The sequence below is a fragment of the Notothenia rossii genome (assembly GCF_949606895.1).
Source record: "Notothenia rossii genome assembly, chromosome: 4".
NCBI classification, from domain to species: domain Eukaryota; kingdom Metazoa; phylum Chordata; class Actinopteri; order Perciformes; family Nototheniidae; genus Notothenia; species Notothenia rossii.
Genome location: NC_136902.1, coordinates 72,911,729 through 72,926,886, shown reverse-complemented (window position 1 = coordinate 72,926,886; position 15,158 = coordinate 72,911,729). Strand labels below are relative to the sequence as shown.

General features: G+C 43.0%; 1 protein-coding gene across 2 annotated transcripts; it reads right to left on the bottom strand.

Annotated features, from left to right (window-relative positions):
• Positions 1–215: 215 nt before the first annotated feature.
• Positions 216–14,196, bottom strand: wdr81 (WD repeat domain 81). 2 transcript variants are annotated; one of them, XM_079674339.1, is made up of 12 exons: positions 13,834–14,196; positions 12,566–13,058; positions 8,734–12,299; positions 8,541–8,648; positions 8,174–8,373; positions 7,882–8,063; positions 7,457–7,622; positions 6,912–7,077; positions 6,009–6,818; positions 5,762–5,907; positions 5,445–5,627; positions 216–1,648 (listed from the first exon to the last, which is right to left on the bottom strand). In XM_079674339.1, exons 2-12 carry the CDS (start codon positions 12,925–12,927, stop codon positions 1,322–1,324), a joined length of 6,216 nt encoding a protein of 2,071 aa, XP_079530465.1. In that variant the 5' UTR covers positions 12,928–13,058; positions 13,834–14,196; the 3' UTR covers positions 216–1,321. The 2 variants fall into 2 exon arrangements, with proteins under 2 accessions (XP_079530465.1, XP_079530464.1); XM_079674338.1 differs by having other exon boundaries at positions 12,566–12,994.
• Positions 14,197–15,158: the final 962 nt, after the last annotated feature.

The window sequence follows — 15,158 nt, the reverse complement described above, 5'->3', positions numbered from 1 at the left end:
GCCAAAAATCTCAAATGGTGTGTAGTACATTTGTATTTGGCAAATAATTAGAAAAAGTAGGCAAAGTCGTATTATACCATGACAGTGATATAAGAAGAGTGCTGTGATGGTTGAATCCTAATGAGCGTTGAAATGTTATGTTCCGCGTTTTGTGGAAATTGGGAAAATATCAGAAACAAAAATCTACTTTGTATTAATTTGCACACGATAAGGAGCCAGAGAAACCACATTTTTTATTGATTTCTAACTCTTTTTTCATATATAGGCATATGCAGTTAATATAAACGTTATAATACAAAACTGTTTATCTTGGCATTGACTGTTCCTATCTCAGCATTTGTATTTAGAAATGAGAAAGTGGTGAGTCCAACAGCCCATTCCAGTGGCCCCTGCTCTGATACACCCCCGGTGTAATGTTGCTACAGTCTCTGACTGTTAGATCAAAAATCCCTAAACAAGGTTTAAAAAAATCCCAAAGCAACTTCAAGTAATTTATTAGTGGATAAAAACATTCATTCTTTAAAATCTGAGTGCGAATCTAAATGTTACAATTCCGGCCATACTTGTGCAGTAGAAGAAAGGCTGTGCATCAGTTAATTACTTTAGTATGTGACGTCAATTTAAGTGTCACCACGCACCTAAACTTTCATATAAAACAGAGTGTGGACTTTTATTGTTCATGATGTATACACAAATACTAGAACAACTCTTAAGAAACACTGAGCAACGCTAACACAAACAAAGATTTGATCTACAAATACTGCATAGTTTAATCAGTGCATTTGGAAACACGTTTTCTAACATCGAGGGAAATAAAAATTGAGGTCAATGTTTTTTTGGTGTTGTTATGCATCCATTTGGAAAGTGTAAATACGTAAGAGCCATGTTTGTTTCCACCTTCCTGAGCACATCTTTGTATTAATTCTTTTGATCAGAATAACTGGCCGTATCAAAAGAATTAATGACCTTGTCAAGATAAGAATCACAGATTATATCTTATCTAGCGCTTTTTTTTTTTTTTTTTTAATACCATGGGATTAACTGTACATGAAGAATGTTAAATGCGTAGCACACATTTCTTGCTCCTCAAATTCTGTGCCATCAGCCACACAGGCAGGATTCGGAGACATGAAGCTCATACAATTTCTTTACTTGTGCTGCTCCATCTTAAAAGCAATTTAGAGAAAATACCCTAGTGGATTCAATTGACCTTAAGAACAGGAGAGGGGACAGAGGAAGCCAAGACACCTAGTGTCTAGGGGAATAAGACACTTTTAAAGTCAGCGGTAAGAGTGTTTAGTTTAACTGGGATTGATTTCCCCTAAGCTAGCAGCCGTATGGCCCCGTTCTCAGAGCCCAGCAGCAGGAGCCTCTTGGTGGGCAGGACGGCCAGGCTGGTCAGAGTGCCGCGGAAGTTCTCTGTGCTCAGCTTTGTGCTGCTAACAGGGCTCAAGGAGATATCTGCCATGGAGTACACCCCGATCTTGTTAGCCACTGTTCCGGTCACAATCTCTGAACCGTACAGGTCAAAGGCGTGGATGGGGTCAGACTGAGATTTGTACTGGCGAAGAGGCTTGTGCTCCAGATCTTTCCACACAGCGAGTGTGTAGTCGGTAGAGGAGCTGATGACCAAGTTTCCATCTGAAGCCTGAAAAGTAAAACACAAGACAGGAAGTGACCAACTGTCCATGCCATATCACAGGAAACATTGGCATTTTTCCAGCATCCCTTTTAAAAAATATGTTTTCATTAAATTAAAAGATATATGAACAAAATAGGATACCTTTTCAATTGAAAAAGCTTGAAACAGAAACTTGTGGCAGACGACAGCATACATATATCAGCTTCTTCGACTGACTGCCACTATAAAGCTTACATTTAAAGATTATCAGTCACATTCTAAGGTTTAGGGTACAGGAACAATACTAAGCAAATTATTTTAGATTTCTAATTAAATCAATACAACAAAGTCTATTTGTTAAGAATTTCCCAGAAAGATAGCCACTTAGATGATACGAATTGAGAGGGAAGTCTGAGTAATATAAATGCGCCAATGAGAACCACTGTGGTCTTTCTAATGAGTAACCTGTGTCCATATTTGCCTAAACTTGTGCTTTTAAAACTAGAGATAAAATTCTTGACCTAATGTGGGGTTAAATAAAGTTTGCTCAAACCTGCTCACTGTTGACAGCAGACCTGCCGGTTACAACTTTCACCATCCCTGCACCACTTAATATCGCTAGACCACTACTCTTGGGTAATGTCAAAATAGAAGTCACTTCGCTGACCTTCTTGAATATTTATCATCCAACAGTAGAGCCCCACCTTTGGGCTTGAGAATGTCATGTGGTCAAATACGGGAACAGAATCTGACACATTTTTTCTGGCAATCTTTTGGGGCAGTACTGATATCAGGCATCAGCTCAGGTTTTTACAGACTATATGGTACTAAATGATGGCACATTTTATTTCACCTATTCCAATACAGGCTGAATGTACATCGAAAAACAGGAGTACTTTTTCTGAAAATTGCGAACCAATTGCATTTGATAAAATATTTGTACTTCATTTGTTTAAGGATGAGGCATGTGGGGCTCTGCAAACCATCAGTAATACACTTCTTACACCAAGCTCTCAACTCAAAATGATGCTAAAATTCTTTACCCCACTAGCAGGTCGAGGAGAGACATTGGATGTGGGTAATTCAAAGAAAAATAGTCAAAACAAGTGGCAGGTGATAAACTGGACTACGTGCACTGCGTGGGCTGTGATGTTCACAGTGGTAGCCATCCAGAAGCCTGATTGGGAAATACTACTCTCAGGTTCTGGTGGTTGCAACAAAACCTATAAATCTGCTAAATGGAGACAATATAAACTCCCTCGAGTTCTGACTTAAATTGTGGTTGCTATAGGTGTTTTTATCTGATATAAACAACACATTATCACAATGATATGATCTTCCTTATATTTACAATATAAAGTTAATCAAACCCAAACAGACATATTTCTTCCTCTGTTGAATGCTGGTCATTGAAGTGTTTTTATCTTATGACTTACATATGGGCATAGATATGTCTCATCATTATTTGTGTGAACATAAAAATAATTTGTGTGTAAATATATGATTTGTAAATGTAAAACACCATCCACAAATCCATTTAAAAGATTTGCAAACTCACAAATAAATGTGCAAGTGTAAAACGGATTTGCAAATACGCTAAATATTTTCACAAATAAAAAAAAGATCTGTGAATATCTCTTTAACATTTACAACTTTTGATCAGGCATTTGTGAATCCATTTTGTATTTGTCGACCAAAAATGTGCTTGCGGATCTCAAATCTCTGCTCGTGGATCTCACATTTCTGCTTGTGGATCATCTTTTTATACACACGGAATTTTGAGGTACTGGCTAAAATCTACTCCTGTCACTCGGTTATTTTCGGAAACCACGTGATGGCCTGCTGATGACGACATTTCTGCATGATTTCAAAGTAAGAGCATGATGGTTTGTTTAATGCTCTGTTTTTTTATTATAATGAACAACGGAACATTAGATGCATTCTTTATCACCATCATCATCATCATCATGTTATAGAGTGATACAGTTAGTTTGTGTTTCAAGTTTGTGGTTCAATACAGCATATATCGAGCACTTTTGTTGATGTTGAAGTAGCCTACAGGCTATGCGCCACTTTCGGATCCCGGGGGGAGCAGCTGGCAGCGAAGCAGCCCAGATAAAACTATTTTTTCATTGTTTGTTGTGTATTCAGTCAAGCGGGTCAAAGTTACATTGTAAAATTGTAAGTACAATGTAAAGTCCTGTACTCTGCAGGTGCCGGTAAAAAGCAATACAATGACAAAACCTTTCCAAACAAAACAACTAGTCGGCAGGCAGGCAGGCAGGCAGGCAGGCAGGCAGGCAGGCAGGCAGGCAGGCAGGCAGGCAGACAGACAGATAGATAGATAGATAGATAGGTAGATAGATAGGTAGATAGATGGATATCATATATAGATAGATACTTAATTCATCCCACATTGTGAAATGTGTGGAAACAAGTATAAACACAATAACGAATATATGCATATACAGTAGAAAGGACACAATGAATATTATAACATTTAATGTAGCCTTACTATGAAGGCTAACTTAAATACGGTTATTTTCTGCAGATTACTTTATTTTACCTTACCTGCACTGGTAAGGTAAAATTAGGCCGATTAATAAGATGTGAAGTGCTTAGTAACTTTGACCCGCTTGACTGAATACACAAAGTGTAAAGTGCAAAGTGGCATATAGCCTACTTCAACATCAACGAAAGTGCTCGATATGCTATGTTGAACCAATAAACTAACACAAACTAACTGTATCACTCTATAACATGATGATGATGATGATTATGATGATGATGATGATGATGGTGGTGATAAAGAATTCATCTAACGTTCCGCTGTTCATTATAATAAAAAAACAGAGCATTAAACAAACCATCATGGTCTTACTTTGAAATCATGCGGAAATGTCGTCATCAGCAGGCCATCACGTGGTTTCCGAAAATAACCGAGTGACACGAGCAGATTTTAGCCAGTACCTCAAAATTCTGTGTGTGTAAAAAGACGATCCACAAGCAGAAATGTGAGATCCACGAGCAGAGATTTGAGATCCGCAAGCGCATTTTTGGTCGACAAATACAAAATCGAAAGTTGTAAATGTTAAAGAGATATTCACAGATCTTTTTTTTATTTGTGAAAATATTTAGCGTATTTGCAGATCCGTTTTACACTTGCACATTTATTTGTGAGTTTTCAAATCTTTTAAATGCATTTGTGGATGGTGTTTTACATTTACAAACCACATATTTACACACAAAAAATGTTATGTTCACACAAATAATTATGAGACATATCTATGCCCATACTTACAACACATCTTACTCTATGTACATTATGTTACCAAAAATATTTGAAATAACTAAATGAATCCTTTATCCTTAAATAAAAGGTTGAATCTCGGAATACACTTGAGCCCTGCTCCCTACAGGTTAGTCCCTGTGGTTGCATCGCTTCCAGTCCAAGTGTTACCAGGTACCTTTGGATACTTGTCATCCCTCCTCTCTTTGACTAATTATTGTTTACTCTACTGTCTGCTATTTAAATAAAAAAACAAAGCCCTACTCAGTTACACACACACACACACACACACACACACACACACACACACACACACACACACACACACACACACACACACACACACACACACACACACACACACACACACACACACACACACACACACACACACACACACACACACACACACACACACACACACACACACACACACACACACACACACACACACACACACACACACACACACACACACACACACACACACACACACACACACACACACACACACACACACACACACACACACACCTTCATTTGGAGGATATCTCCCTCATGAGCTGGCCAGCCCTTCAGAATAAGTCCAGTGCGTGCATCCAGCAGAACAATGAATCCAGATGAGAAACCTGCAGCCACGGTGCGCCCTGAGGGGCTCACTGCCAGGTAGCGGATGAGCCCAGCGCCCACATTGTTGTACGCCAGACGAAATTCATGCTGGGGACAGAGGGGAAGATTTGTCACTGTCAACTCTAAAATAACTCTATAGTGCAGAACTGTAAAAAAGATTAATGGCATGCTAATTGGTTTATGTTATATGGCAGAATGAGCTTGCAAACTGAAATTGATACCTGAAATCCAGGTTTGCGAGGATCGATGAAGCGGAGAATCGAATCTGCGCTGCCAAACACAACACTGCAGTGTGGGGCTGGCATGGTGGTGACAGCTGTAATCGGATTCTTCCCATCAACGGCTTCATACGAGCGAATCTGCTTGCCTAAGGAAAACAGAGGGGGTCTATTTACAAAGAACAGCACAGATATTTAATTCCCCCATTTTGGTTTTCATCTCCTATAACTAACGCCATATCTCTCTTACCTGTGTACTGATCCCACAGGTGCACGGTCCCGTCGCAGCTGACGATCTCCTGTGAAGCCTCTAGCTGTCCAACATAAAAGATTGACTTTCGATGGTCGTTATATGTGTGCCTGGGTTCCACCTCCTGTGTTCCATCACCGTGGTTATAGAGAGGCCAAAGCTTCACAGTCTTGTCTTTGCTGCCAGAGAGGAAGTAGTCCTCCCCTGCCAGCGGTGCCAAACACTTTATGGGGCCGGAGTGACCCAGGAAGCTTTGCAGTCGGATCTGGTGAAAGTGAAAATGTGGATCCTGCTGGTTGAGGCCGATCTCGTACTGCCAGTAGGCCAGCCAGTTGCCCTGCAGAGAGCGGCTGCTGCGAGGGAGCTCCTGCTTCAGGGCACTGTCCTCTGGGGTGGGTCCCGTCACCCAGGAAGAGGAGAAGGACGCTGTGCCGACAGATGAAGTGGTGAATGTGGATGTGGCGGTATGGCTGGAGCGTCCCCAAGAGTTGGCTAAACCCAGGTTCGAAGTAGCATCATAACTACTTTCCCGGGACACTTGGATCCGGTTCCCTACCAGGTGACTACCGAAAGTGCCTGACTCAGGGAGGGAGTCTCCCATTAAGCTGTTAGAAGGGGCAGGGAAGGGGCTGCCACCCACACGTCCGCCAAGACCAGAGGAGACACCCATGGAGGAGGAAGGCAGCTCTGACCTCGACCCTGCTGTTGGGTACGTCTCTGCACTCCCCTGATGCAAACTTTGATGGTAGGACTGGGCCAACTGCCATACCAGCTCGTGGTTGGGAACCAGTCTCCGAATTGCCATGTCACCTACAGAAATAACAATGCATCATTCACTGATGTATACCACTGAATTGTGAACATTTGATAGATTTCAGTAAAAAAGTACTGCGTTCCTCCTACCTATGAGGCAGTAGAAAGGGATGTAAGAGGCATGGGCCATCTCAGGGTTGAACACAGACTGTAGCTCCTCCAACACCCCCAACTCATAAGTCACATTCGACTCTTCTGGTGTGCAGACGTCAACAACCACGACTTCTCCCACAACTCTGCGAGGGGCGCTGTCCAGCTACATTAACACATCTCTGTTTTACAATTCAATTCTCAAAAGGCATGGGTAAAACAACATGAAGAATCTACTAAATTATCTATTGCAAAAAGACAAATGAATCCTGCCGTGTTGAAAAATACATACACGCTTTTCTCTCCCTCTGTCTGACTGTTTGTATTCCAAATTTCTGTCTTCTCGTTTATTTTGATCCATATTATCTTCTGTCTTATGGTTTTGTAAAGCTCTTTGTGACAGATCTGCTTGATTTGAAAGAATTCTAGAAATAAACTTGACATCATTTATCAGCCTCAATGTGTGTGTGTGTGTGTGTGTGTGTGTGTGTGTGTGTGTGTGTGTGTGTGTGTGTGTGTGTGTGTGTGTGTGTGTGTGTGTATACCTGGGGCTGCAGATAATGCAGCAGAGAGAAAACGGCAAAAAAACGTCGCAGGGTGTCAGCCATATGCTGCTGCACCATCTCCCTCCCGATGCGGAGACAGATGAGAGCCATCAGGCTGAGTGTCTTGAGACAGACAGCAGTGCGTGTCTGCACCCCGCTGGGGAACCTGGGTACAGCAGAATGGATCAAACCAAGCAGAGGATGGATGACGGATGTATTGTATATTTCTTTGTACTGTTTTTTGATTATACTCCATAGCAACATAAAAATGAAAATGACATTGAGTTCAAAAATATTTGTTCAATTAAAATATAATCAACATTCCAGAAAGGTTATACTATTTGTCATGCTGTTTGCATAATTAATCAGTATCATAACTCAACTTAGATCTAAAGTATGTGCGTGGTTGTATGTGTGTTACTTACCCCATGCAGGGGGTGGTGAGCAAGTCCAGTAGGGGCAGGAGCACATCCACGTTGATCTTCATAAGCATGTCCATTAGAGTTGTATCAGAGAGAAAGACGATGATCTTCTGTGTAAGTGCAACAGCTCCAAGCAGACTTGCCTCCTTACGTGTGTTGAGACGTTGCGAAGAAGGTGGAGAAACCTGGAAACGTTTGTGAAATCAAAGAAAATGTTGTTAGTCATTTTCCCACAATAATCTTATTTAGCTGTGATTGACATTCTTATTTTGTATGCTTTTTTGTCACGCCTTACCAGATATCCTATATACGGAAGGTACTGGTAAGTGAGTACAGGCTCTCCATAGAGTTGAGCTATGTAGATGAGGCAGTCCAACACCGGCGTTGCTGTCTGGTCACCAACAACAGATTTCTTCTCATAGACACTGCCCATTCCTACACCCTCCACACTGCTCTCCTCAGATGCAACCGTGACAAACTGATGTTTTTCAATCCCTACAGGCAGGGCACATGAGAACAACATGGTGAAGCAGCAGCACATCATACTAGGTCAAAATTCAAAACAGCATGATTTAAGATTCAAAGGTTTTAATGTCATATGCACATAAGCTACAGTGTAGAAATGGCAATGAACATCAACTTTATATTATGCTTTTAAGTACCAATGTAACAATTTGTGAGCAACCGCAGCAAATTTCTGGCTACATATCGCGACGTCACTGTTGGTCCAAGCTTTGCTGACAGCCACCGGACCGTTTTGCAGACAGTATCTGTGTGTGAAGACATGAATAAAACCATTAGACATCATCTATGAATAAGCAAATCCCTTACATAAACTAAAAACTATTCACTCACCAAGAAGAATCTTTTGCTCTTTCTCCCCTGACTCATCTGATGGATCATGGTCATCCTCCTCTTGCTCTCCCACAAGGCCTTGCTCAGTGTCATCCAGCTCCACTCCTTTCACAAACTCAGTCTCCAGAGTGGCAACTGTAGCTCCCGAAGCATCGGTGAAACCAGAAAGGCTGAGCTCCATGTTGGCACCATTAGAGTCTTCTGTCCCCTCTCTACCCTCATTTGTCTCAGTCACCTCCTCCTCCTCCAGCTCGCCACCCTCCTCTCCCTCGCTAGCTTGTTTCAAGTCCTGGCTGCTGTCAGCTGATTTGAGACTGGCTCTATCCCGCATTGAGTCTCCATCACCCAGGGAGAGCTCACTTGTACTGCTTTTGTCACTTAGCTTCCCCACACTTAGAGACTCCTGGTCTTGATCCTTGGCTGCAGAGTTCTGGCTCTGCTGTTTCCCGGCAGCTGCTCCACTGTTTACATAAAACCCATTCTGAAAGTCCTCTGCCTCTGAGAGAAACACTTGGTCATTCAGACTAATGCCAGAGGAGTAATCAACCATCCCTGTCTCTCCCCCCACCCCTACTCCTCCACTGGCACCACTGCCACCTCCCATATTGCCGCTAACAGTCCCAGATGGTGGCCGCACTTCTCCACACTGAAAGTCCTCTTCTTCTTCCTCTCCTAGATTACATTGAGCACCCCTCAACCCTTTGCAAGATTCCTCGCCAGAGCCTGAGATGGAGCTTTCAAAGCCAGTGATGACCTGCAGCACATGGGGAAGAAGGCTGGACAGAAAGGCCTGCAGACCGAGCCTCACTATCAGCTGTAGAATAAAACAGTCAGTGTAGAGATAGAAACGTCCTCTGAGGCAGTGAGGGTTTTCATAAACGTTGATCAGTGGCTTCAGTAAGTACTTGTTTGCATTTCTGGGACCCAGTACTCCAGAGATGGGCTCGAAGAGGTACCAAGCTGCATAGACAGCAGTGGACTCCTCAAGCATGAGGGCCAGAATGAAGGGCAAGAGAATCTCAAGACCCTCCCCTGTGATGTTTCCCCGCAACAGTGTTTCAAGCTGCTGCCACAGGTGAAAGACAACATCTCTTCCTTGAAGACTACAAGTAGTCTCCATCTTGGAGTGGTAGGAAAAGATAAAACCATGAAGTGCTTCAAAATAGGAAGGGAAAGGAAAGGGGGTGATGATTGGGTTCAGAAACTGGCAGGGGCTTGGGGGAGGGAGACCATCGCAGATGGGTTCATATTTGAAAAGGAGTGGACTTGGGCAATCTGGTACATTTCTATTTGCCATACCAGAGTGCTTCTCTATTAGAAGCAGTGTCTCAAGAGCGTGGTGAAAGGACAGTGGCACATCACGGAGGCTGGCAGAGCAGAGCTTCATAACAGCTTGGAAACGCTGTCTCAGGGGAGTGCCTGCATTCAGTCCTCTGAGTTTAGAGGCGTAGAATATCTCCGCGATGAGAACACCAAGGGCCTGCATGTCTCTTTGGTAGAGCTGTGTGTGAGAGAGTAGAGATTCAAGTACGACACCGTCTCTCATGCAGTCAGTAGATCCTGCAGGATGCAATACTTCAGCATGCAGACTCTTCACCAGGAAATTGTTCAGCCTCTCCAGCTCTTCCAAAGGCTGCAATGGATTAAAGCCTTCAGGGAGGACAATCTTGATTTCCTCTACATTGGTAGCAGTCAAACTCCCCTCTCCATGTTTTATGTTTGTTGACCCACCTCTTTGTAACATGGCACTTCGTAAACCAGGGCCTAAGCCCCCTGTGAAATCACCAGGGAATGAACTTGGGGACTGAGAAACAATAAGTGCTGCGTGGTCTCCAACCATCTTTCCTCCTGCCGTCCTGACGCTTGGCATTGGCACAGCGCTGGACACAGAGCTGGATGAGCCGGCAGACGCTAATGAGTCCAGAGCTTCCATACCTTGTTCGAGCTCCTCATCTCTGTCTACCATGGTCCAGCTACTGGACTCACACCCTGTGGACTCTGGTACCATTCCATCCACAGTATCAGCCGCTGTCTTGACTTGAGGGATGTGTAGAGAAGGCACGTTAAGAGCAGCAAGGCCAAGGAGAGGAGGTTCTGCTGAGGCGTACAGGGAGGGAGATAAGCGTGGCGGGTGGGGCTGGTCAAACAGCTGAACCACACCATAGGTAGTCAGATTGGTGTGGTGGTCAACCAGGTGCAGGCACACATTCTTGGCTTTGATAGCTTCTTTACCAGACAGCTTATAGCCAAATGTGAGATCTATCCAGTGATGCAAATACTGTGACACCTCTTTGCTCTCCAGAAGGCGCCGATGGATCTCTATAAACTCCTCGCATGACTTGCACCAGGAAGGCACATCCAAATCTGGCATGTCGGGGTGGATTGAGCGGAAAATGGAGGGATCTGTGTAGAACTCTGGAATGCACTCATCTGGGGTCCAGCTCTGCATGCGCTCCATACTGGCTGGGTATTCATTGGGCTCCCACTGCGATCTAACATGGCTGCACAACACTGACTTGGGTGTCTGTCGGGCTTTGTAGACATAGTACGTAATGTCTGAGAGCACATCAGATATGTGATGAGGTACATGGAGATGGTCAGACGGACCAGCACCGCCAGCACCTATAGAGCCACCAAGGTCTCCGCCAACTCCGCTTCCACCAATCCCACCACCCGATGCAGCAGCCAAAGCCTCTTTGGTCATCTCATACGTGAAGTCCAGCTGCTTATCTCCTTTGTTGAGCCTGAACTTTGACCTCCTGAGGTCTCGGGGTTTTCCAAATGGCACAGTGAAATCAACCACCCAAGGCAGCACTGGGTGATAGTTGGGGTCTCCTTCTCGTCTTCCTGCTAACCTGCTGAGTTCCATCAAGTAGCGGAAGTTACTGACTCGACCATGGACCCAGTCCAAAACCAACTTCTTAAGCTCATCAAAGCAGTCTACGCAAATTGTTTTATTCTCTTGGCTCACACATACATTGTTCCTTGGCAGGGCACTTTTTGGCATTTGTCTGCCAGTTGCACTGTTTGCATCCCATTCAGTCCCCAGTTCCTCATAATGAGCCAAGTTGAGTTTGAGACGACTGCAGAGCTGCTCATCTACAGCAATGTCCTGCAGGGAGAGTTCTCCACAAGACAGCCCTGCTGCATGACATCCCTGCAGGGCTGTCAGTAACTGATAGAGAATGAACAACACTTTGGCATGGCTGTTAGCGAGCTTGGCTGGGCTGAAGGAGACAATGTCATGGAGTGAATACTGAGTATAAGGTAGGATTACATAGAGCATCTCAGCCGTCTCGAGCAGACACTCTGCAGGCAGAACATTAGGACACAGATGGTCCGTCTGGGACTTGGAGAAGCAAGAGGAACTGGATGGCAGACAGTTTTCTTTCTCTTTCTCTCTGGCTGGAGAAAGTGATGGGGACACTCTGTCAGATGAGATGAATGTGGAATTGAAGAGCCTTTGCAGAGCATGACGCACCGAATCTACAGCTGCAACATGCATCTGTTCACTGGCTCCGGCATATGCTTGCACACGTTTGTAATGAGCATCACGCCACAAATTCCTGTGAAAGGGAAAAAGACAAAAGGAAAATCATTGTTATCTGTATTATTTTTACTTTTTACACTTGTTAAAACTAAATGTATATCATACAGTAAAACAGAGTGTAAACTGATACCTTTTAAATGAATGGTTTACGGACAAAAGCATCAAGCAGCATTTTGCTAGATACATTAGTTTATAAAGTAACCTGTTTTTATTTTTTTTTGCAGATTTACATTTACATTTTAAAGTATAGAATAACAGAATATCAGAGTTTGTATCACCAACCTGACATTTTGCTGTGACACACACTGCATGGTTTTGACATAGGAATCCTGTGACATGAATTCCATTTGTTGATGGCAGGGGTCTCTGGCCAATCTGTAGCTAAGCTTGCTTTTCCTCAGACCCTGAATGCACACTCGGGTCCAGCCAGTTGGCAACTTTGCTTGGGAACACTGAAGATAAGTGCGAATTTCAGGCTCACTGATGCAGTCAAAGCGAGCACATCGCATGATCCTTCTCTCCCTCAGTCCCATCACCCAGCGCGTAGGCACAAGGGCTATGAGCTCCCTGGGACGGGGACCAGGGCCTTGCTGCCTCCGGTCAATCCCCAGGTCCTTTTCAACTGCACGCATCAGCCAATCCATGGTGACTGCTTGTTAAGAGTCACGAAATATCCTGCTGTGTATGCTTAGCTGTCTCCCACAAGGACCACTGTCAGACATTCATGGAGGAAGAAATCAAAATCAACAAGGGCAGACTTAATCTACTCTTCCACCTGCAGAAATGATCAAAAACCACAAATGGAAAACTAGATAAGGTTATAAAGCTTTTTGCACTGCAAGGTTGTGATGAGAAATGTTGTTGTTTTAGACAGAGGTGAAAATAAGGGTGGCGCAATGAAGGAGATATGTTTGAGTGAATGCATGATATCAATAACTTGTCCTTTTCAAAGTTCCTGAAGTTTCAGCTCAGCACTGCTCACATGACTACTTCTTGCTACCGCCAAATCACCACAAGTCTAATGTGATTTAAATTGTACATTTACCACAAATAAACTATTACCCGTGGGCTTATTGCATGTTGCTAAATGTCCCTTTACCTACAAAAAATGTCCAAAACGGTAATAGGTTACCAGAAGTTTGAATGGATTTAGTATAACGTTAGCTACGCTGCTAGCTGTCTGACAGAGATAACATCAACAATAGATATAGCCCAATTTAAAGCGAAACTCTAAATATTGTAAGCCTCAAACCTCACACGGTTATGATTTTTAAGCTAATGACAGCCTCGGTCGCGTTGTTTATTATATGAGAGAGATTGCAGCTTTAATACGTTTTAGAAACACTATTGAGGAACTTACGTCAACCTAGCGCTAACAGTTAGCTTAAGGAAGGGGCTAACGAACAATACCTCATTCAAACAAGCAAAACAACTCTTAAATAGTTACAAACATAATTGACACAAAGCTAAACAAGAGCAGCCATAATAGTTCAATGTTACTACACGGTAATTTCGGAAGAACAATACTCACTGTTTAATATTTAGCTCACCTATCACCACTTGGATCAGTTGACAGCTGGCTAGCGTTAAGCTAACGGTGCACCTCCAGTTTCATGCATGTTGAGTTTGTGCAACAGTAACTTTATAAAACAAGGACATACAGCGGGGCATCATTTAGTTCCCTCATTTTTCTGATGTCTACTGAAGCGTGACAGCGGAAAGACGACAGTCAGTCAGCCGATTATGTTTTTGTTCAGTGCTAGTTGGAGCCATGTTTAAGAAGAGCCACCTCACGTGACACAACACCAGCCCCATCTCATGTGATCCCTGATGTGATCACTGTTGCTGAAGTTTCTTCTTCCTTTGGGTAGAAAGGCAGCTTGGATCCTGGCTCTATGGTGCATTACTGCCATCTCCTGGAGTGAGTTGACTCCTGTAGTGTTGGATTTATCTGATGTTTTCCATAAACCCTGTTCTCCTGGCAAAACATATTCTGCTCCCAATCATTTCATTTCATTCTCTCTGATATGTGTTTCCTACTAAGTAGCACCTGTTTTATACTGTTTTGGTACTATAACCTGACAATGCACAAGGACGGGTTGGAATCTTCAGCATAATGTGAAGATTGTCAATTGTCATTACAGTAGGGGAGAAGGGGGTAAGTTGAGCCAGTGGTTAATTGAACCACCCCCTCTAACCAGGCAACGCCTTATAGTTGTAATCAAGTGACCAGAAATTATGCAAGCTCCACCCATTTCTCATTGTCTGTGAAAGAGAGATACTCATTGTGGTCTGGTAAGTAACCATTTTTACAAAAAACGTTTTTTGCTTGTCAAAGTAAATGTTCTAGATGTCAGCTATATCGGCTGTCATGTCAAAAAAAAGTATCCAGGTTTAAACACACATATTGTATATGTTGATGTGTTGGCAGCGTAATGAATGAAAGTAGGCCAAGTTGATAATAAGAGCTCATTGTAGGCTACATTTAAAGTTGAATTTACCCTGTGTTTGATTGGTAAGATGTATGAAATTGTATCACCATTTGTATGATTACTTTTCCTTTTAACATGTTAAAAAAAAAATCAATCAATTCAATCGAAATGTATATTAAAAAAACTAAGCTTGTATTTGGTTTGTTATTTATTGTTTATAGTTACCTTTAAGATTTGTTGTAGGTATGCCCAGGTTTGAACAGGTATGCCCAGGTTTGAACAGTGGTTAAATTTACCCCCTGACCTGGATCAACTTACCCCTACACTGGGGCAAGTTGAGCCACAAGACTTTTTTTAAGAAGTAATATTTTCACTGCCCTTGATCAAATATTAATTATTATCATTGCCATTGATAGGAGACATCCTGAATTATAGGTGTGTGT